This window comes from Mus musculus, chromosome 11 (genome assembly GCF_000001635.26).
Source record: "Mus musculus strain C57BL/6J chromosome 11, GRCm38.p6 C57BL/6J".
In the NCBI taxonomy this organism is placed as follows: domain Eukaryota; kingdom Metazoa; phylum Chordata; class Mammalia; order Rodentia; family Muridae; genus Mus; species Mus musculus.
The window spans coordinates 72666724-72691409 of NC_000077.6; the positions used below are offsets into that span (position 1 = coordinate 72666724).

General features: G+C 38.4%; 2 protein-coding genes across 2 annotated transcripts in view; both read left to right on the plus strand.

The window, feature by feature from the left end:
• The window catches only part of Ube2g1 (ubiquitin-conjugating enzyme E2G 1), a 79221-nt gene extending 59463 nt beyond the window's left edge, over positions 1-19758 (plus strand). Inside the window, exons 3-6 of the mRNA NM_025985.4 lie at positions 6237-6334; positions 10982-11160; positions 12646-12769; positions 16801-19758. Coding sequence (NP_080261.2) covers positions 6237-6334; positions 10982-11160; positions 12646-12732 — 364 coding nt within the window. The 3' untranslated portion in view covers positions 12733-12769; positions 16801-19758. The remainder of the gene's footprint in view (positions 1-6236; positions 6335-10981; positions 11161-12645; positions 12770-16800) is intronic.
• Positions 19759-23278: 3520 nt separating this feature from the next.
• The window catches only part of Ankfy1 (ankyrin repeat and FYVE domain containing 1), an 82145-nt gene continuing 80737 nt past the window's right edge, over positions 23279-24686 (plus strand). The window contains exon 1 of the mRNA NM_009671.5: positions 23279-23311. Coding sequence (NP_033801.4) covers positions 23302-23311 — 10 coding nt within the window. The 5' untranslated portion in view covers positions 23279-23301. The remainder of the gene's footprint in view (positions 23312-24686) is intronic.

The following is a 24686-nucleotide window of genomic DNA, read 5'->3' on the forward strand; positions in this document are numbered from 1 at the left end:
TATTTACCAATCAGAAATAACTTGGGGTCAAGGACACATAGCATCAATTGACTCTACTTTAGGACTCTGTGTTCTTTGGGGCGACCGGGTCTTGAGGAACCAGTATTATTAGCATTAGAATACAAGCAACATCAAGCCAACCCACTGCATATACAGGTCTGTGTGTAGGGATGTGTATGTGAATGGAGTTGCTTCTCAGAGGCTGAACTTCTAGGGTCCCTCTGGATCTGTGATTGTAGGTGGTTGTGAGTCACCTGACCCCTCTAAAAGGATCAGTGTTGTGGGGTTCTCATTGTATGTTTCTAAAAGTGTTGGCTCTTGATGTGTGATGTGAATAGCAGGCATGTTAGTGGCAACTTTGAACTTGCTACTGAGACAGACACTGGCCACTTTATCCAGTGCTTTTCTGAAATCTGTAACCTTTGTTCAGGGAAGAAGAGAACAGGTGCCTGGGACAAGTCCTGAGAAAATAGCTAGAAAGGTGTCAGGACAAAGGACAGAGAAAAGACTTGTAAATGGAAGTTTTAAAAAATGTTCCTTTTGAGGGAGATAGGCACTAGGACAATTTTATTAGAGTTTGAAAGACAAACCCAAGATCTGGCAAACTAAATCTTAGTAGCTTCTTAGTGAAGGACAATGGAGGAGAGAAGGAAGAAGGCCATGCTATATATAAGCTGTTCACATAGGAGGTTAGTTTACATGGCTGTGGTGGGAGGTGGGGCGTGGGAGCTTAGAAAAAAAAAAAAGAATAAGGAAACACAAAATGTTGGGGGAAGGGCCCAATGTGTTAAGGCAGTGGTTCTCAACCTGTGGGGCATAACCCCTTGGGGTTGTTGAATGATGACCCTTTCATAGAGGTCACATATTAGATGTCACCCTGCATATCATACTTACAATTATGATTCATAACAATAGCAACAATACTATGAAGTAGCAGCAAAAAAATTATTTTATGGTTGGAGGTCACTGTGTTAAGCAAAGTGTGCTTAGAAAAGAAAGATAAAGGGTTGGAGAGGTGGCTCAGCAGTTAAGAGCACTGACTGCTCTTCCAGAGGTCCTGAGTTCAATTCCCAGCAACCACATGGTGGCTCAAAACCATCTGTAATGAGATCTGATGCCTGCTATACAGTGTACTCACATACATAAAATAAATAAATCTTTTGGAAAAAAAAAGATAAAGAAGACAAAGCAAAGCAGACAGACTTAAATGATGTTTACAAGGCTGTTAATTATAATTAAGTCCTTTATAGAATGTTCTTAAAGAGTACTAAGTGCAAGGAAGTGATCTTGAAGTTGTCTCAACAATGTGAAGAGGATAGAGTGATTGAAAATAAGTTAGCATGGATTTGAGTGATAGTTAAATCTCAGTGATCCATCAGCATATAATGGCCTGAGGTGTTAGCTCAGAGAAAGTATTATGCCAAAATTCTGAAAAAATATGCTATGCTGTTTTGTGATGTATAACTAACCTTCACTTACTTACTAAAGAACACTCCACATTATTTACAGTCTATGTAATCAGTGCTTAGTACATTTAAGTTTTATTTTAAGACTGATAGTTGCCAGGGCTGTTATACAGAGAAACATCTTGAAAAACGAAACAAAAAGACTGATAGTTACTGAGTATTTATGTAGTGTGATGGTTTGTATATGCTTGGTCCAGGGAGTGGCACTATTAGGAGATGTGGCCTTGTTGGAGTGGGTGTGTCACTGTGGGTATGGGCTTAAGACCCTCACCCTAGCTGTGTGAAAGTCAGTCTTCTACTAGCCACCTTCAGATGAAGATATAGAACTCTCAGCTCCTCCTGTACCTTGCCTCTCTGGATGCTGCTATGTTCCTGCCTTGATGATAATGGACTGAACCTCTAAACCTGTAAGCCAGCCCCAATTAAATGTTGCCTTTTATAAGACTTGCTTTGGTCATGGTGCCTGTTCACAGCAGTAAAACCCTAACTAAGACATGCTATTTTACCCATCTTCACCTAGCATTTTTTTTCCTTTTATTAATCTTGTATCCAATATTGAATTTTTCTAGTGCTGCCAAGAATAGATTTTCTTAGCCAGGTGTGGTGGTGCATGGCTTTAATACCAGCATTTGGAAGGCAGAGACAAGCTGATCTCTGAATTTGAGGCCAGCATGGTCTAAAGAGAGAATTCTAGGATAGCCAGTGCTATACAGAGAAACCCTATCTTGACCCAAGCCCCTTCCTCCAAGTAACTTCTTTTGTGTGTAATGTTTGGAAAGAAAGGACCAAGATCTCTAGGCAAGTGTTGGACGACTGACAGACTTGGAGTCCCAGTATAGTTTTTTAAAAAAATCGAAAAGGGTTCTTGATATGTAGTTTGGGTTACTTTAAATTGAATAGGCCTCCTGCCTCACACTTTTCAGTGCTAAATTATAGGCATGTGCCATACCCAGTTAAGACTTGTGTGATTTAATTTACAAAAATAGTAAAAGGAGGTTTTGTGCCAGAAATATGACCTTGGTTTTTCAAATATTCAGCAGTTGCTTATATAACTCTTTAACATCATGTTAATTGTTTTAATACTTTGTACATGGAGAAATATTTTTACTTCACTGCTACTTTAATGTTTTTCTCTTCCCTATAGTCACATCTTTCTATGTTTGAAAAATAATAAATACAGTCTATCTACTTTGTTATTTTTACCCTATGCATTTTTTAGTTCTTTTGTGCTAACTTCACTTCTAAAGTTTGTATACTCACAGATTTGCTGCCACTAAGCAAGGTGTTTTCTAGGGTGGGAGAAGAGCAGGTAGATGGTCCTTAGGTAAAGTAGAGGAATCCATTAAGAAAATGGAGAACTAGCATAATTATTTTGGGAACTTTTAGAAAAATAGAAAAACATCTGCTTTAAAATTTTAGGGCAACACTATTAAGTAAGTTTGACAATTACTTATAAATAATTTAGAGGGGTAATGGCAACTTTTTAGCATAAGAATTCCAGTCAGATATTGTGAAGCTTTTGAATGAATTAAATCAACCAAAATGAAGTGACCTTGGAAAAATAAGTTGCAGGGATTTTGTGGAGGCTGTTCTAATGCCCTTTTACATACATTCTTGGCTCTTTCCTGGATTTATAGCTTTCTCAAATTCTATCTACTTATTTTCTACTCTAATTATAAAATGCTTATCTTTGAAACTAATTACTTTCTTTTTAATTCTTGATACCTGTGCTACATTTTATGTTCACCTTTCCATGGGAAAGAAAAGAGAGCTTTAAAAAAAAGACTTTAAAAAAATTGTGTTCATGTGTCTGAATGAGTTATATGAACATCATGTGGGTGCAGGTGCCCCTGGAGGCTAGAAGAAGGCATTGGATCCCCTGAAATTGGAGGAATAGGCAGCTGTGAGCTGCCACATGCGGATGCTGAGAACTGAACCTTTGCAAGAGCAGTAAGTGCTCTTAACCTCTGTGTCATTTCTCCAGCCTTACATCATTCCTTCTCCATGGTTATGCTTTTTATTAGCTTTATTTTTTCTACTTCTAGCTAATTTCTGATGACTTATTATTTGGAGGCAGGGTCTCATGTATCACAGGCTAGCCTTGAATACCTTGCTATGTATTAGAGGAGGACCCCTATTCCTAGTTGTCTTTCTGCTAGTTCCTCCCATTGTCTTAGGACCTAGTTTTCTTCCCTTTTTAAAACCCTTAATTTGTATTATGTACAACCTTCTTTTAATCCCCCCACCCCTAAAAACAAGAGAAAAGATCATTCTTTCTCAGGCTGATACGGTCTTTCTTATTTGGCTTAGGCTGGCCTTGAACTTAAGGGAATCACCTTGAGTTGCCAGGCATACACAGACTTCCCATATTTAAATGTTAATTTTCTCATCAAATTATCCCCTTCATTGTGCACATTCTTTACCATTTTTCCATTTAATCTTTTATGGACTGTTTCTTACTGCTTACTTCAAGTGTGTTTTTTTCTTTTTATGCTCTGAACCCTCAGCTTACCTCTTTACTATTTGGAAATATTTGATATTAATAGCATGGCCTGCAACTCCCCCACCCCACCCCCCAACACACACACACAATGTGTTGATAGACCCTGTGCATGCAGTGCCTATGGAGTTCAGAAGAGGGTGTCTGATAGCCAGGAACCAGAGTTACAGATGCTTGTTAGTTTCCATGTGGGTGTTGGGAATTGAAGTCTGGTCTTCTGGAATATCAGTCAGTCTGAAAAACAATATTTATAATTAAAATTTCAATCTGTACTGAAATGTGCAAAGCACAAAGTTAAAAGGGTCCCATGTTTTACATCCTACAGTTAATCATTGTTACATGTAATGTGTTGTTCCTGTTGTTATTATTGCTGCTGTCATCGTCATTATTTGATTGATTTTTTTTTTTTTTTTTTTTTGGTGACAGGATTTCACTATGTATCTCTGGCTGTCCTGTAACTCATTCTGGAAACCAGGATGGCCACCAATTTAGAGCCTGGCTTTTTTTTTTTTTTTTCCCTTCCCCTTTTGAGATAGGAACTCTGTCATTTTTTCTTTTCTATATTCTTTTTAAAGATTTATTTAATTTATGTTTATGAATACACTGTAGCTGTCTTCACACATACCAGAGAATATCAGATTCCATTACAGATGGTTGTGAACTCAGGACCTCAGGAAGAGCAGTCAGCGAGTGCTCTTAACCGCTGAGCCATCTCTCAACCCCTTCCCCCCCTTTAAATATACATATATAACAATAGCTCCACTCACAGTCCCTCACCACAGCCCTCGCAGCTCATAACCACAGTGACTAGAGACTCTCCAAACTTGAGGGATGAAGAGCAGCATTCTGTTGAGTGTTAACATTACACATGAGCGTAAACATACCAGCACATAGTCAGCAGAATTCGAACCAGTGCATGGAGAAAAGGATTTCAAATCCATTGCCTTAACCACTTGACCATGACCACAGCTGTGTTTCTATTTTTATGTCAGTGTGCAAACATCTTTCCCCATCTTTTAAAAATTACTTGTTAGTGTGAGTGTGCATAATGTGTCTGTGGGCATGTGCTCCACAGCATAGATAAAGAGGCAAGAAGACAAATTTGTAGTTTGTTCTGTCCATCCAGCTTTAAGTGGGTTTTGGTGATAGAGCTCAGGGGTCAGGCTTGTATCTCAAGTGCCTTTGTTTCCTGAACCATCTTATCAGTCTAATACACACCCTTTTGAGATTGGGTCTTGTTGTGTAGTTCAGGATAATGTTGAACTAGATATCAGGTGCTAGAATTCCACGACACTGTCACCATTTAATCATTGTTCTAAGGTCAACTTGGTTTATTTTAGCTGTATGGACAGTTAGTTGTGAGCTGCCATTTGGGTGCTGGGAATCAAACCTACATCCTCTGCAAGAATAAGTGCTCTTAACAACTGAATAATCTCTGTAGTCTTCAGCTACCATTCATATATTCATCTGCGCAGGGATTGCTATCCACAGTGGACTGGGTCCTCCCATGTCAGTCATCAGTTATGACAGTCTTTCACAGACATTATCACAGACAAATATGACCCAGAAAATTCTTTAATTGAAGTGTTCTCCTTTCAGGTGGTTCTAGGGTCAAGTAGATAATAAAAACTAACCAGGACACAACCCATTTTCAGAGTGTTACTGGGTAGTATATTAGACAGTGCAGACATAGAGCATCAGTATTGCAGTATTTCTACTCTGAAAAGTCAGTAGTATAAAACCTCTTTGGGAAATCTTTTTAATTTATTACTGTCCTTTTAATGAAGTTTTAATATATGATGAAATGAACAAACAATTAGATAAAAGAAGTGTGGCAATCTGATCCCAGAGAGGGAAATCACAAAATATATGCCTAAATTTTAAGATGAGAAAGAGATTGATGGGTATGGCCAGAGCAGAGAAGAAAGATCATTTGAAACCGATATAGAAAATTCAGGAACTTGAGTCATGCAGACAAGATTAAACTTCCTGAATTTCATTTGAAGACATATACTGAAAAGACTTGTACCATATCACCAGTGATCTGATCTGGACACCTGTTTCCAGTGTTCCTTTTATTTTTACTAACTACCTGAGAGTTTAACAAAGCAGTATTTATAGTGGTATGTTAAACTGCATATTTGTATTCAGGAAACTAATTTTTTGTCTACCTTTTTGTTGTTTTATTTTCCGTACCCTTTTATGTGTCTGAGTGACTTGTAAAGAGTAACTTAAATGCATGAACTTGGTTTTTCTTTTATTTTTTTCAGTGAAGGTGGTGTTTTTAAGGCTCATCTCACTTTCCCAAAAGATTATCCCCTCCGGCCTCCTAAAATGAAATTCATTACAGAGATTTGGCACCCAAATGGTGAGTTTTCTAATTTTATTTTTACATTTGCAAATATAATGATTTGTCACTAAAGATTTCACAGCTACCTCAGTAAAAGTGCTTAGTGATTTTATGTTTGTTTTTTTGTGTGCATATGGTCTCGTAATTGACTCAATACAAAGGTCCAGCCTGCCTGCTTTTGGTATCTATCTGTCAGTGTTCACATGCACAGCCACACACAGGCATATGTTCATACATGGAAAAGAAATAATTTTTTCAAATTAATGAACAGATGGAGGCAATCATTTAATAATTCCACTTATGAAATGTGTAGAATATGCAACTCTGAAGACTCAAAGTATATTCATGGTTGCTTAGGACTAATGGAGAGTTTGAAGGGGAAGAGGGTCAATATAGATTATACAAGATTTTGTGGGCAGGGTTGGGGTGGGGTGATGAAAGTTACTAAAATGTATGTGCTTTGGTTGTATAACTGAGAAGTATACTATATAGAAGTAATTGGAGCGCATGCTTCAAATAGTTGAGTAATGTGGTGAGTGTTAAAGTTATTATGGATATCTGGTAAGATTGTTAAGTGAGTTAAAAGAAGCTGTTGCCATGTAAGCTTGGTAATCTGAGTTGATCCCTGGGACCCAACAGAGGTCGGGGTCGCACCCCACTAAGTCATGCTTTGGCCTCTGCACATGGGCTGTGGCATATATGTCTATAGATACACATAATAATAATAATAATAATAATAATAATAATAATAATGTAATTTGAAAAAATGCTACATGGCAAATAATAATTTGTGTAGCTTAAATGTATTTCAGTTTAGACTTCTCTCTCCCCACCCCACCCCACCCCTCTCTTATTGATGGCTTTATTTGTTCATTGTTTTGGTTTAGGGTTTTTTGGTTTGGTTCTTTCTTTTTTTTTTTTTTGAGACAGGTTGTCATTGTAGCCTTGGCTGGCCTGAAATTATGTGTGTAGATCAGGCTGGCATTAAACTCAGAAATTATCCTGCCTTTGCCTGTCGTGTGCTGGAATTAAAGATGTGTACTACCATGCCTAGCCCTCACACAGGGTTTTCAAGTGGATTTAGTATTAGGAATAAAGCCATTTGTAAAGAACATTGAGATGAAAGGGGAAAAAAAAATAACAAGACAAAACATTGTATGGGGAATAGAGCATTTTGGCAAGATAAGTGTAAATATTAAGTGTATAGCTAGCTATGGAGTTAACAACAAACATCTCACAGAGAACATAGTTGTCATCCAACATACTCTGGGAAAACTTACTTAAATCAGAGATCACTAGAATTTAAACAGTATTAGTATAGAAGAACTTTTGTCTTGAGTAAGACAGCCATGATGGCATCAGAGTGTATTTGTGGGCTACATAAATGACATATTTCTTTAAAAGTATGATTTGGCATGATTCCAGTTTTGGTCATTCAACCTAAAATGCATTCTACCAACATTTAATGATGCACTTGAAGACATGATAATTGAAATATGACAAATTTAAAAGAACAAAACTGATTGTGTGATTCTGCTTCTATGAGATCTTCAGTAATTAAAATGGGGCATTTTTAGATATTGAAGAGGTAGGGAAAGTGAAGAGTTTGTATACACAATTTGATCTGAGGAAAATGAGTAGTGGTTGTAATTGTGTATCATTGTGATTATTTTTAATTCTTAACTGAGAAATGGTAGAAATTATAATTTTATTCTATGAATATATTACAATAAAAATGAAATTCATGTCAACAAATACAAATCTTAAGAGACAGATGGTCTCATTTTGAAGTGGTGTGAGAAATTAAAATATTTTAAGATTCTATAGCTTTAAATCTAAAATGATTCAAATTTAAAATGACTAGTGATTTTTGTTTCTGAGACAGGGTTTCTCTGTGTAGCCCTGGCTGTTCTGGAACTCACTCTGTAGACCGGCCTGGCCACTAATTCTTAGAGATCTCCTGCCTCTGCCTCCTGAGTGCTGGGGTTAAAAGCATGCACCATCACTGCTCTGCCAAATGATTTTTTTAAACCGTTTTATTTTAAAATTACTATTGTGGTGTTTGCTCATTAATGTATGTATGTATGTATGCATGCATGCATGTATGTATGTATGTATGTGTCTGTCTGTCAGTCAGTCAGTCAGTCAGGTCTCACCATCTACCCTTAGCTGGCATGGAACTAAAGAGGTCCACTGGCTTCTGCATCTTAAAGGATTAAAGGCACAGGCCACCACACTTATTATTAATTTGTTCTTTGTGTATGGGTGCTTTGCCTGCATGTAGGTGGGTCCTTGTAGTATATGTGTACCTGGTACCTGAAGAGCCCAAAAGTGGGCTTTGTATACCCTAGCACCACAATTACAGAAGGTTGTGCTGCCACATAGGTGCTGGGAATCAAACTCAAGTGCTCTGGACGAGCAGCCAATCCTCTTAACAATGGAGTAAGATTACTCCATTAATCCTCTTAACAATGGAGTAAGATTACTCCATTAATGATTTGGGGGTTGGGGATGGATACAAGGTCTCATGTATACGAAGCTGGCCTTAATCTTGTAGCTAAGGATGTCCTTGAACTACTAATCTTTCTGTGTTCACCTTTTGAGTGTTGGGCTTTTAAGTATGTGCTGTCATGACTGGTTTATAGGATGCTGGATATGGGGCCAAGGCAATGCATTCTGGGAAAGTCCTCTTTTCTCTGAGCTACTTATACCCTTCAGCTCCTATCCTCCAAATCTTGATCTTAAGTAGATTCCTTCTGATGGAATTACGTACAACTATTCAGTCTCATTTTTTTAAAGAAAGTTCCTTATTTTGTAAAAAGTAGGGGGGGGGATTTGTGGTGAATGTTACAATGTTTAATACTGTTCTTCCTTTTTTATTTGTTAATTCCATTTTGTTGGACTTCACAAGCCATGGGAGTGAGTTAGGAAGAGAAACCTCAGTTACAGGAATATTTTTGTATAAATCATCAAAAGCATGGTCTTTGATTACATGTCAGGAGTAATTCTGCTTTACAGTAGGGTTCCTAAAAGTACTTGGATTGTTGATTGGGTGATTTTATACCCTTCACATACAAACACCCACCCTTCCTCCTGTCTTCCCTTTCTCCTTTCCGCCTTCTATCTGACTCTCCCTATGTTCTTTGACCATGAGTTGGGGTAGGAAGATTGCTAACAGGGACAGTTAAAACTCTTTCAAAACAACAACCAACCAACAAGCATACACATATGTTATTACTGATTGAAAACTTTTTATACTAAGAAAATGTATTTACTCTTGTTTTTTAAACTTCAAGAAATAGTATTTTTTGACAGAAGAAATTTATTGTGAAAGGTTACTTTTATTAATAGCGGATACAATTATTTGAGCATGTTTATAGATTAACACTGTAGGATTTTTTTGAGAATATTTACTTTAGGATAAAATAGTGCAAAGTGAGATACAGTTGTTTCTTTATCCCCTATAAAATTAAGGATATTTTTGTATTTCTACTCCAGTGACTGTTACTATATGAAGCTTGCATTTAAAATGAATTTATGAAGTAGACTATGAGTATCATTTATTTTAAAGCTTTTATATTATTTTATTTTTTAAAAGATTTATATATTTTATGTTTATGAGTGTTCTGCCTGCATGTATGTATGTATGTATGCATGTGTACCACGTGCCCATGGATGTCAGAAGAAGATGTTGGCTCCTCTGGAACCAGAGTTGCAGGTGGTTGTGAATTGTCTTGTGGGTGCTGGGAATTTAACTTATGTCCTCTGTAAGAGCCCTGGTGTTCTTAACCACTGTTAAGGGGTGTTTCTAGCCCCTATTTTATTATTTTTAGTATATGGATATTTTGCTTATATGTATGTCTGTATACCAGATGCATGCCTGGTATCCACAGAGGCCAGAAGAGGGTGTTAGATTTTCTGGGACTGTAGGGTGTAAACTCTCATGTGAGTACTTGGAATCAGCCAGTGCTTCTAAAGACTTTTATTTATTTATTTATTTATTTATTTATTTATTTATTTATTTTATATATGTGAATACACTATAGCTGTCTTCAGACACACCAGAAGAGGGCATCAGATCCCATTACAGATGGTTGTGAGCCACCATGTGGTTGCTGGGAATTGAACTCAGGACCTCTGGAAGAGCAGTCAGTGCTCTTAACCGCTGAGCCAGCTCTCTAGCCTACAGCCAGTGCTTCTAATCACTGAGCTATCTCTCCAATGTGTATCTTTCTGTGAGTCTGTTAATTTTCATTATTATATCACCCTCCCCCTTTAACATTTTTATTTGCTGAACCTTGACCATCTTACTAGAATTTGAGAGGAAGACAGCTGTAAATGCTGAGATTAAGGAATTGGAGAACTAGAAGAAAGAAGGCATGTCCTTTGAATCAGGGACAGCAGTGAAGGTTGTAATGTTAAAAAATGTAAAATATAGTTAAATATAGCTTATATTCCTACTTAGTTTTTTAGGTGGCTCTTGTACATTTGGTAAAATCTATAACATTCTCAAAAGTTAGTAGATTACATTTAGGAAATCTCCACGTAAGTAATATAATATTATATATATATATATATATATATATATATATATATATATGTATCACATTTGTAATAGACTATATGTAACCAAATTAAAACAATTCTTATTCTATAATTTTACAGTTGATAAAAATGGTGATGTTTGCATTTCTATTCTTCATGAGCCTGGGGAGGATAAATATGGTTATGAGAAGCCAGAGGAACGCTGGTTACCTATCCATACTGTGGAAACCATCATGATTAGTGTCATTTCTATGCTGGCAGATCCTAATGGAGACTCACCTGCAAATGTAGATGCTGCGGTAAGGTATTTGCCTGATAGCTGCTGCTTCTGTCCTTTACTCTTTTAAAACTCAACTTGAAACTTAATACATATGTGCATTTCTTTGTCCATATTTTCATACAAATAAAAATTATTATATATACTGGATTATTTTGTACAGTCCATGTATAATAAATTATTTTGAAATATATAGGATAAATGTGGTTATGAAAAGCCAGATATTGTATAATATGTACTGTGCCATAGCAAATTTGAACTAGTTGGCATGTATTAATTCCCTCATTAATTTTTATAGTAAGAACAATTAAAATCTACTCTTTTTCATTAGTATTCAAAATAGTGGATTTCATTATGTTATCATATATTCATAAAATTATCTTGTAGTTGTCTTGGTTTGAGGACTTTATTTTTAACTTTGAAAAAATAAGAATTAAAAATTGCTGTTGTCCCTGCATTCTTTTAATGGTTATTTATTATAAGAAAGAAATATAGGCTAAGTATTTTTGTGAGCATTTCCTGGTATCTACTTGTTTATTAAAAATTGGTTTTGTTGTAATTTAACTATGTTGTTCATGCTGGTACTGGTGTCATTCAAGGAGACAGCCATTGTTCCTACTCTTACAGTGTGCATGCGAGCGACAGGGGGGGAGGGGTGTGGAGGGAGAAAGAGAAAGAGAGAGAAATAATCTGTGTTTTGATTGACTTTTGCTTGTTTGGGGCTAGGTGCCTTATCTATCCTGGCTCTTTCAAGACAGCCCTGGGGAGTGGATCCTCCCCAGCATGTGCTTCTTCAGTCCCTAACTCAGTCCTCAAGCCCTCTAGCTACTTAGCCATTTCACTACCCACCCTTTTTCTATTTTAAAAGAGAATTTTTCCAGTAGCTGTCATTAGCATAAGAGCTTTCTATTTGTAGTTCCTAGCCTAGTGCTTTACAAAATTTGCTTTTGTACCTCATCAACTTTTTGGCAGGGATAGTATTAGGCTCTGGACCTAGGTCCTCATATGCTCTAGTCAAAGGGCTCTCAGCACCTGAGCTGTATTGAAAATACTATACGGGGCTGGTGAGATGGCTCAGTGGGTAAGAGCACCCGACTGCTCTTCCGAAGGTCTGGAGTTCAAATCCCAGCAACCACATGGTGGCTCAAAACCATCCGTAACAAGATCTGACTCCCTCTTCTGGAGTGTCTGAAGACAGCTACAGTGTACTTACATATAATAAATAAATCTTTAAAAAAAAAAAGAAAAAGAAAATACTATTCTATGCCTTGGAAAAAAATTGTGGAGTTTTTAGGATTGATTTAAAACCAGGTTTAAAACAAGCTAGGCAAGTATGCTACTACTAAGTTACAACCCTATCATAGCATTTTAAGATGTATAATCACACCCTGTCTCGGGGAAAAAAAAGATGTATAATTACAAAAGGATCATATTTATAATTCAAATAGGCAGTTTTGATTATAATAGGTTTATATAAAATAATTTGATTTTAATTTTGTATCTGCAGAAAGAATGGAGGGAAGACAGAAACGGAGAATTTAAAAGGAAAGTTGCCCGCTGTGTAAGAAAAAGCCAAGAAACTGCTTTTGAGTGATGTTTATTCAATAGTTAGTAACTTCACTTATTTCAGGGTAAGTTCATTTTAAAACTGTGCAACTCTTTAACTTTTTTGCTCAAATGCTAGCCTTTTTTTTTTGGAGACAAGGTTTCTCTGTGCAACCCTGGCTATCCTGGATCTCACTCTGTAGACCAGGCTGGCCTCGAACTCAGAAATCCGCCTGCCTCTGCCTCCCAAGTGCTGGAATCAAAGGTGTGCGCCATCATGCCCGGCACTAATTTTTGTAGATCATTTGATTTTGCTATTTGATTTGTATATATTGGCTCAATTTTATTCTTCCAGTTCCGTATACTGTAGTTTGCTGCTTCTCAGAGCTTTTTTTTTATCTTTTGGAGCACTTAAGTATTTTTACGTAGATGTTCTGAATTAAATAGTTTCATGTTAATAGTCTCCTTATTTTCACTGGTAGTAATGAAAGATTTTTAACTTTTTATTTTTTAAATGCTGCTGGCAATTAAACCCAGTTCCTGGAAAAGGGTACCCTATCACTGAGCCTGTATTGATGGTAAAATTTCTGGTAACGAAGATGTCAGTTGGTTCTTCATTTCACCCTTTCTATTTATCTTCATTTACCTTTTTAAATGGGAACTGAAGTATCTTGGACCCTCTTATGCTGAATATTTTGTATGGTGAGCCCGCCCCATAGCCCCCCCCCCCCCCCCCAAAAAAAAAATAAAGATCTGAAAGCTAGTAATGAGCCCTTGCCTAGTGTTCAGGAAGTCCTGAGGTCAGTCCTATTCTAGCTTTTTTGTTGCTGTGATAAAATAACCAACTTGTTGAGTTCTTAATTAGGGTTTCTATTGCTGTGATAGCGAACTTTGATCAAAACACAACTTGAGGGTTGGGGATTTAGCTCAGTGGTAGAGCGCTTGCCTAAAGGCCCTGGGTTCGGTCCTCAGCTCTGGGAAAAAAAAAAGGAAAGAAAAAAAAAAAAGACAAAACACAACTTGAGATGGAAAAGGCGTAATTCATTCTAACAACTCTAAGGTCACAATCCATCACTGAGGGAAGTCAGTACAGAAATTCAAGGTAGGGAACTTAGAAGCAGGAATAGAAGCAGAGGTCATGGGGAGATTGCTCACTGACTTGTTCCTCATAGCTTGCTCAGTATGCTTTCTTATTTATACAAATGTCCAGGGGTGGCACCACCTCCTCGCTTGGCTCATCTAAATCAATTATTAAGAAAATACCGTACAGACTTGCTTGCATGAAATCTAATGGAGGCATTTTCCCAATTGAGATTTCTCTTACCAAATAACTCCAGCTTCTGTTGAAAAACAAAAAACAAAAGAAAACAAAAACAAAAACAAAAAAAACCCAAAACAAAAAACAATGAAAATACCACAACAGCTAGAAGAGGGTTTAGAAGAAAGCCAGGCACTCAGATCAGGAATCTGGAGGCAGGAACATAAAGCAGAAACAATTAGGAATGCCAGTTCTGGATTGCTTCCCATAATTGACTCATCCTGCTTTCTAATATAACCCAGAACCACATGCCAAGAGGTAGCACCATCTACATTGGGCTAGGCCCTCCCTTATCAATCAGTCAAGAAGTGTCTCACAGATCAATCTGTTTGAAGACAGTTTCTTAATTCTCAGGTGACTCTAGCACAGTGTTTTTTAACCTTCCTAATGCTTCCACACTTTAAATACAGTTCCTCAATTTGTGGTGATCCCCACCATGAAATTACTTTTGGTGTTACTTCATAACTGGGATTTTGCTGCTGTTCTGAACTGTATCTGATATGTGACCCCTGTGCAAGGGTCCTTTGATCCCCAGGTTGAGAACTGCTGCACTCCTTTATGACAAGTTGACAAAAACTCTCACAAAGGTCCCCAGCACCACATAAAACAAGCTGGTGTGGCACATGCTTGTATTGCCATCATGGTAAGAGGACCAGAAGCTCAAGGTTTTACCTTTGGGTATGTAGCAGATTCAAGACCAGCGAGGAATATGTGAGACACTCAAAAACATCGAAAAAAAAAATCATATTGCTAACACCATTGAACATCTTTCTTTCTTTAACTGGTCTTTTATATCTTGGTGGGACAAGTGGGGTAAAGTTTCTCTTTCATTATATAATCTGTAGGGAGTCAAAGATGATGGACCCCCATCTGACATAGAAAAGAACATAATGTAGATGAGCTGATCACATTTTTATTTGATTTCAGTGTTGAGGTGATGAAAAACTGAAATGTCTGTAGTTGTGGTAATATATATGCTTTTTTACCCCAGCTCTTAGACGCTAAGGCTGGAAGAGCAGCAGGGCTAAGATTGAACTCAGGGTCTTGTGTGTGATATTGTACCCGTGAGCTACATCTCCAGCCCATAACTTCCTCTCTCCTTCCTTGATTATTTTCGTCTCTCTTCTTTGGCCTTCCTTTACAGTTCTTTGCTTCTGTTCTTTTTGTGTGATCCATTCTAAGGTAAGGTTCTTCTACTTTAGGCTCCCAAGGGTTAGTATTACCAGTGTATACCGCTTTACCTAGGTTCTTTAGTGTATTTTTGGTCAGAATTCCAAAGTTAATCAAAATGAGAGGATTTGACAAAATAACATACTAGAAATACTGACAAAATTTTATGCAAACTGGAGTGCAGTTGTGGGTGGGGAAGAACAAGTAATTTGAAAACACATGTCCTATGGTGTAGTTGTAGAAGCTCGGAAAGCTGTAACATAGCTATAGAGAGACATAGAAGCTTGTAGCACCACATGCAAGTTTTAAAGACACCCCAGTAGAATTTATAAATTATAAGTGCTACAGTGAAAAATGTCATCCAGCAGCTAGAATATATAGTATAGTTAGCCACATAGTTATGTCTCAGAAGCATAATTTCATCTACTCATCTAGCCACTTGTACATGTTGCATGCATGGGTGCTTGCGTGGGTGGAAATGGTTTAATTTTGTTTGTTTTAAAGAGGGTGAAGTGGAGCCAGACATGGTGTTATAGGCCTTCAACTCAGCATTTGGGAGGAAGAGGCAGGCAGATCTCTTGAATCTGAGGCCAGCCTGGTCTACAAAGTTAGTTGCAGGACAGCCAGGGCTATACAGAGAGACCCTTTCTCAAAAAAATGAGAGGGCAGCAGGGGAGGTGGGATTGGGCAGGAGGGGGGAGGAAGAGAGGGAGAAATGGATAGTAGCTATTCCTCAGTTTGTTTTATTTGAATGATAGAACTTACTGGAACAATTCCTGTGAGTGAGAAGCTACCTATATTATTGTGTTTAAGAACAAAGCTTTTTCTATTTCTTTTTCTATTGAAGAAATTGATCTGCTTTTTTGTTGTTGTTCCTTTCAAAATGTTGTATAAACCCATAGAAAATGAACATTTTAGTTTTAGTAATAAAGTAAGCAGGATACTTATGATTTTAGAATATAACATCTCCAGATTGTAGATTAAGAAATAAGAATGAGAACTGGGGAGATGAGATAGCTGAATTAATAGAGTGCTTGCTGTGTTCAAACATGAACACCTAGCATCCAAAACGTGGCAGCACTCACTCACCTTTTATTCTGGTACTGAGGAGATGACCAAAAGCAGATCATCCTGGAGGTTATTGGCCAGCCTGCCTAGTGAAATCAATGAACTCCAGGTTCAGTCAGAGACACTGTATGAAAAAAATAAGGTGAAGAAGCTGATAACCATGATTGGATAAGGAACTTGCTCCTAAGCCTGACTACCAGAGGGTCCACTCATAAATGGGATTTTAAAAATCCTTGAACCTTATGTTTTGGGGTTTTGTTTTTTGTTTTTGTTTGTTTACTAGGAAATCATTGTTAGCTGTGTAATCATATCCTAATTCTCTGCAGTGGGGACTTCATGTGATGTTTTCATTTATCTCAATTTGTACAATTTGTAAAACACTTAACACTACTTAGCACACAGTAAGCATTTCATAAGATAGTAGGGTTTTTGTTGTTGTTGTTGTTTTTAAACATGTGTTTCTTAAAATTTTTTTTTATTATTAATATAAATAATAGTTTTATTCAGAAATGTATTTGTTGTTTATAACTTTATTACATAATGTTGTTTGTTTTGTTGTAGGTCTCCAATTGAGAAACATGGCACTGTTTTTCCTGCACTCTACCCACCTATTGCTGGACTTCTGTTGTAATAAGTTGGCAAGCTCTGGCTGGAACTGGGCTGCAATAAAACATGCCAGTCATTAATGCTGACAAGAGCCTAACAAGTGCCAACTAAAGATGATTACGCATTTTGAATTCTAATGAACTGTTTTAACTTTCAGGAAGAATTGTAAAGACATGTACATAGCACAACATGATCCGGATAATATATATACTGTTCATGTACATCCACAAACACACCTTGTACCAAATAATGCTTTCTTGTAGTAGAATAAGAATCGTGTAAATTCTAAAAGACTTTAGCGGGTTTTCTTTTCCCATTCATTGTTTTTTATCAGTTCAAAAAGATTCCTTAAAGCATGTCAGGTGAAAACCAATAAGGATGAAAAGTTTCCATATAATTTCCTTTAAACCATTGAGTCTTTCATTACATTCTTTCCATTTACTAATCTTTTATATTTTCTTTGTTTTGTCACACCCCCCTTTCCTTTTATCTCTGATATCTGCCAGAAAGTTCTCAAATCATTTAGTTAAAATACTGAAATACTAGTAAATTACTTGAGTTTTTCACGATGACTTCAGAGGAGGGGTCATCACTAGGTGCTTTGTCCTTTTTGTACTATGATTCACCCATCTCTTGGATTGGATGTAGCAATAACATTTTCTGGCTGTTGAGAGCTCTTGATCCTAGTCATTATCTCCTGAGAACTTTAAAAATAAAATGTAAAGGCTGTTCTAAGTTCATCTTAGTGAAATTTATTCCAAACAATACAAAAATCCAGATTTGGTTTTTGCCCTTAAGTTGTCTAATATTAAGGTTGGATGAATATAGCATGCGCAGCTACAGGCTTTCTACATCTGGGATTGCTATTAAAAATGCTATTTGTCCTATTACCCTTCTCCTTAGTCCATATTTGTTTCTTCTTACAGCAGATTTTCCTCACCTATTGTACAAAGAAATTGCGATGTATATTTTCATGTAATTTGATTTTGGAATTTTGTCACCTTATGTAGTGAGTTCTTCCAAAATATAATTTTTTTCCAATAATTGTCAAGTTGTTGGCTTTTATTGTATTAAATGAAGGTTATAGTACTGAATACCAGAGAAGTGCAGTTTAGAAAAATCTCAGGTTGATTCCTTATGCAAACAAACTTAATACTTGAAAATCTCATGGCCATGGCAGTGTACTCTCGGGTTCTGTCTACAGTCTTTAAATCTGAAGGTGTTCCAGAGGAGAGTCCTTTGCTAGCTGACATTCAGACTCTGTCACTGACATAGTGCACTTAGATGTGATTTTTGTTTGAGTGTAAATATGTTTCCTAAGCAGTTTTATAAAACAACTTCGGTGATGGGTAAAATTAGTACATTAAATGTTGAAGACAGGCTGGCCTAAACTCCTGTCTGGTTTTAGCTGAGATGGGAAGTTGTGTTTGGTATACAAGAGCTAGAGAGCATAAAACAGTACTTGTCACTTGATGCTGTTTGAGTGCGAGAATAGGTGTGGCTCTGCCCTTGGGGTTTGGATAAATCTTTTGGCAGAAGAGGGAATGAAAGGATTCCTGTCCGTGTCATACCTTTCAACTTATGTCTTTTTAAAGCAGAGGGGAAATGGATCAAGATGTGGCTATGACACAGCAACATTTTAAAGTTTTCTTGGAAGCATTGTAAAATCCTATAAACCTGAAAACCCGTAACTATGGAGCAACTGTGAACACCTCAGTTTTGTTGGAGCCCAATAATCTTGAAGAGCTTTTAGATAGCTGTTTTCCACCCCAGACTAGAAGAGTTATTCTACAGTGCTACTGTCCTCCTATAAGGGACCGTCAGAAATTGTTCCCACAGTGGTTGCTTCCACAAATGTGGAGTTGGATTTTTGATCTATTGTTGTGATTCAAGCAGTCTGTTGAATTAAAATCCAGGGTTTGACCGCTCAACAAGTAGTAAATTACCTAGTAACTCAGGGACAACTATTTCTGAACTTATAAGTGGCACTGTAATATACTTATTTACCTTTGGATAACCTTGTGTTTCTTTGGGCTAGATCAAGGACTACTGGGAAGGTAGGAGTGGTTGCCTTTCTCCTGAAGCTCTTTCCCTTCGTTTCCCTCATGGTGCCCTGACCATTTGCTACACATGAAACGAGCCTAAATATTAGGGCTTGCTTTTCTGTCAGAGGTGTCATCTGTGCCTTTCCTAGTGTTCATCTGACAATGCCTCTACATTTGACATAAACTCATACTCAGGTGGCACTAAACCAGGAGGCATTTCTCCCAGTAATACATCATCATTAGTGTTAGGCAATTATGTTATAGAAAAGGTCCCATCACTACCCCAAAATCCTGCCACCTATGTCCACCCATCAGCTACTCCCACAGAATTTTTTAGATTATAGAATTGTTGGCTGTTAACTAATTTGCTCAAAGTTCTTGTAGAGGATTGCAAATTTTAGTCTGTTTTTGTAATGGGATAATATTGATGGCTTTATGACCTCAGAGTTTAAAATTCACATGGAATTGATTTTCTTGTCATTAGAAGGTAATGCTTGAACATTTGATTTTTCTATTCTGTGATACCTGGGTGTCATACTGTCTAATGGCCTTTGGTCCCAATTGTGAAATTTTATATGAGCTCATTCATTCTCTACAAACCTGCCCCCTTTGGGTCTTGGTGCCTATGTATCATTGTCTGGTCTCTAGTTGGTGGAATTGCCCTTTTTTGTACTGCCACTTCTCAACATTTTTGAAGTTTGACATAATGTTGCTTCATTCCAGTTTTTTTTTTTTTTAGTTCTGTAATTTGTTGACTGTATTTAACTATGTGAGCTTTTTTTTTTCTGTGATGTTTACTGTATTGTAAAGCACCTTAATCATGTGATGGGTGCTCTATAAATCAATAAATGATGACTTAGAGGCTGTATTATGAGCTATTTTGGTTTTAGGTTTCAGGTCTCAAGCAAGTTGTGGGATGCTTTGTATAGAAACAGCATATAATACCAAATGATACACACTCAGAAACTTTGATGGATCCATAAGCTTTATTTAAAGAAGGAATTTGAAAGCAAGAGTTAACTTGACTTCCAGTCTGATAAGATGCTCTTTAAATTTCCAGTGCATAGTCAAACATCATTTTATTGTTTTATCAGAGTTTCTGTTCATGGTGACTTAGAGGTTTGAAATGAACATTTGGCAGAACAATATTGGGGATCTGTCTTGCTTAAACTAGTCTGGTTCTGCCTTAGAGATCAGCTAATTCATGAGGAACCTAGACTCAGATGGGAACTGGATGAAACCACCTCCCCTCTAAACAAATTGGCATCCCTGCCAAGTGTGATTTGACTAACACTTTCTCTTAAAGATAATAGTATCTACTTGTCTTGAGTTCTCAGATAGTTCATATGCATTTAGTGGTAGAAACTGATAACTAACTTAATATATTGATGATTATGCACATCTATAAGTTTCTAGTAGCTGTTTGGCCTCTTCCTTATAAACTGGAAGACTATGCAGCCAGATATCTTAGAGCTAAATTAGAAACAAGAAACTTTAACTCTGATAAATATATTTGGAATAAAATTGCTATAGAAGGACCTGGATGTTGCTCCTGTACTCTGTGTACAAATCATGAGGTAAATAACAAGTAGTTTTGCTGCTTCAAATGCAAATGAATAGATTGTTGACTTTAGTAGTATGTTCTTTCTGCTAGGCACTCGGCTCCCAAGGAACTTTTCTCCTTAGTCCTCAGGAAGATAAAGGAGGAACTACCTCATTCAATTTAAACTTCATTTTTCTGGAAGCCTGCAGAACTTGCCAGAGTTTAGTTTGCAGAGAAAATTACTTTATGGGTGTGGTATTTCTGGTTGTTTGGTTACAGGTGTGCAGTCCAGCTGTCAAGATAGGATTGGACTTGCTGAGTTGGTACCTATACACTGACCATTAGTGACACGATCACAGACTTGAATCCTGTTCACATAAGGGAAGTAAATTAAACAGCTTTCAATAGCCAGACACATGCACAGAAAGTTCTAGACAAGAAGAATGACTTCCTGCAGCAGAATCTAATCGAGAGGCTGAGTGAGGGTGTTATCCCAGTGTCAAAGGGCTTGCCAAGTATTTAAAGCCCCAGCTAGCACCACAAACACACGAAGGGCTGGGGAGATGGCTCCGCTTGGTAAAGTTTTTACCATGTAAGCATGAGGACCTGAGTTCAGATCTCCATCCAGCGCAGCAATGCTTATCTAAATTCCAGTGCTGGAGAGGCAGATTCAGAAGGCATTTCTTGGTCTGTCAATCCATATATTTGAGCTCCAGTTTTAGTGAAAAACTATCAAAAAAATACAGTGAGCTGGGTGTGTTGGGGTGTACCACCTTTAATCCTAGCACTCCAGAGGCAGAGGCGAGTGAATCTCTTGTGTTTGAGGCCAGCCTGGTCCACAGCAGGAATTCCAGGACAGCTGAGGCTACAGACGCTCTCAGAAAAATGAGTGAACTACAAATGAGCAAGGTACCTTGACCTCTGGCCTCCACAAACATGCTACACTTTCACACATAACCTATAAAAGAAATACAGTACTTGAATGCTCACAAAATCTCATTCTTCACAATACTAGAAACCATGTTTTTATTAAGCAAGTTTCTTGATAGTAGATTTTGGTATCTGTGCATCATAAAGGATCTGGCCAAATTTTTAGGATAATCCAGGGCAAGAGTATCTCAACTAGAAACAAGTTGGAGCCTTGTCAAACCTTCCAAAACGAAGTGGGACTCGGATCTCCCGCCTAGAGCAACTTCCCGCTCCACTTTCATTCACCCCTTGTCTGCTCTGGCTCCTCCCTTTGCCACGCCTCCATCCATGGATACCTCTGACCCTAGCATTTGGAAAAGCAGGAGGACCAGTAATTCTAGACCAGTCTGTACTCCATGAGACTTGTCCAAAAAAGTGAAAACAAAAACAAACAAAAAACCTGGCTCAGATTAAGTTTGCTGGGCTTGCAAAGCAAGGCAAAGAGAAAACATGCTGCAAACAGATGTCAGATATGACAGCACTTTCCAACCAGTTAAGTTGTTTTAATGTTAGGAGCTTGAGTATTTTTAGGGGATAGAAGAGTCTGTTTATGCTCAAAGCTGGTTTATCTAGCCACCTGAAGATCTCAAAAACTCATTTGACACACCTATGAACCATCCTCAGCAAGGCAGTGAAGCTTTGAGCTCAGGCACTTCTATTGAAACTAACAAATATTGTTTCTTTAATCACATGTCGCTTATCCAGGGCCACTACTTTAACACTGCCCTGTTATTTCCTTCACTACTGTAGTCTGCTACAATCGGAACATCAGTTTTTAGTACATAATTATCCTTAATGTATTTAAGTGTCCTTCTCTTCCATTTTCTAAGTGTTTTTCAGCCAGGGTCGTCCCCTTTTCAAAATTTTAACCATTGCCCTTACATTTTTATAATCTGAACTCAATCCCTTCATTATTCCATTTCATTGCCCTCTAATGCTTTCTTTAACTGTGGCAGATCTTCCTAAAATCTTAACTGTTCTCTAAGTCACTACTTAACTGTTGATGCATTATTTCTATTCTCCTTTGTTGACCTGGAGGCTTCAGGTGTGCTAAGTACATATTCGTTACCCGGGCCAAGAAAAAGTATTTATGTCAAGTGTGGTGGCACTTGCCTTTAATCGCAGCACTCCAGGCAGAGGCACTAGGGTCTCTTATCAGTGTCAGGCCAGCCTGGTCTACATAGTAAGTTCCAGAACAGCCAGGATTATGTAGAGAAACCCTGTCTCAATTCCCCACTCTACCTACTCCACAGCCAAAAAAGGCATACTATCTAGGATTGTCAGCCCTCTATTTTGCTATTATAAAAATCATCTAATCATTCTCACATTCACAAAAGGTTTAAGCTCCTGGTTTACAATCTGAATTCCTTCTCCATGGCCTTGTCAACCGTTATTAGCTCCTAGTGTTATTTGGCTTTGCCACTTTGACCTCAGGGATCTCACAATTTTGCTTACATAAAATTGTATAGAGATTTGCAGTTTTTGCGACCCCTATATTTGTAACCAGTGTGTTTGCCTGTTTGATAACCCAAGTTGTCTGGTTTTAGCCATAAAAATTCCCAAAGCCCTGGAGAAATGCTATCATTTAAGTATTAGGACAGCGTCCCACGTGGTTACAAAGTAACTTAAAGATCCGCAGTCCCTGCCTCAGAATAGTCCATGTTTGCTCTACCCTGACGATCGCCTGGAGTACGAGATAGCCCAGTCCGCGCTTGTCAAACCTTCCAAAACGAAGTGGGACTCGGACCTCCCGCCTAGAGCAACTTCCCGCTCCACTTTCATTCACCCCTTGTCTGCTCTGGCTCCTCCCTTTGCCACGCCTCCATCCATTCTCGCGAGACTTGATGATTCCCTTGCGCCGGCATTTATCGCGAGGCTGTAGGCAGGGCCGGGCCCGACATGGCGGAAGGTAGGTTTTTTGTGGGGTGGCACGGGAAGACGCGAAGCAATAGGGGTACCACTGGCCGGGCACAGAAGCCCCTGGAAGGGTTGTCCGGCTGTGGTCGTACGGTGCATCACGTGTCTCGCGAGCCTTCCTATGTAGCGTTTCGGGGCTCCCCGGGCCGGGGTTCTCAGCGCCGTTCCTATGGCAACGCCCCTCCTGCAGTCTGTCTTCACTCGTCACCCCCCGCCCCCAACCCCGATCCCGGTAGTCTCAGAACGAGAAAGGGGTCGGGTCCTGGGAGCGAATGCACCCGCGGGACTCGAGAAAGCTGTAGAGGAGCTTCTTGTGCCAGCCATGCTGGAACGGGGAGGGAAGTGCCCCTCTCCTTAGGAAATCGAAACTGCTGTCATGGCAGGTCCTGCATCCGGAAGGGTGCATCTCTTGCCTGCGGAAGAGCTTGGGACTCTTCCTTGGAAGAGCCGGGACTGCAGCTGGACGACGGGCTTCTTGGGCGTGCGCTGTAATAGTCTTTAAGCTTTTTGGCAGCCCTAGCAAATGTGGGCACGCTCAGATTCTCTGAGGTTTACAAAGGGGCAAAAGGAGATGTTTCCTCAGTAAGGAAGTTGACCAAGGTCACACTGCTTGAAAGAGGTGTGCTAAAGCCAGGCTTCGGTTCCTTTACCTCCTGCTTTAGTCCTTCGTCTCTTTTTTAGTACTTTACGACATTGCAGGTAAAGGCATCCGGTTTCTCAGGTGCAGCCTCCCTTAAGGAATAATGTTAGGATCTTTGCTTGCCATAGCTTTACTGTATGAGTTGGGGTGAAAGCCCTGAGATAGTGAGTTACCTAGTAGTGATCAGACAATATTAGACCTGGCCGGTGTGCTTCTCCTGTGTACCCCATTGTTGGAGAAAAATACTTCTTGTTGGACTTTGTTGAGTGGCTGAAGATTTACTTGATCTAGACCTGGCCTATTTTGTTTTTGTCTTTTGTTTGTATTTTTTGGTAAGTGTTGATTAAACTCATCATTTCTTGATCTGAGATTTGGGTAGTGTGACAGTTTGTGTAGTCTTCTCAGATTTGAATTAGGTTTAAGAGTGACACGAAGTAGGCCTGCCAGGTGTGTTATTTGCCCTTTATAGTTAAGTGAACTGAGGCCAGATTCATGGCTGGGACTGGATTCTGTTTTCATTTTTACTTTTTCTATCTGTTAAACACCTTGGAGGTGGTGAACATTGTCCAACAGAGGAGGAGAAAGCGAAGTGACTGAAAGTGCTGGGTGTGGTGATGTATGCCTGCCTGCTTGTAGTTCCTTCATTCAGCACTTGGAAGGATCTGGAATTTAGGGTCATTCACAGCCTACCTGGAGTGCATGAAACCCTGTTCAAAAAATGAACTAG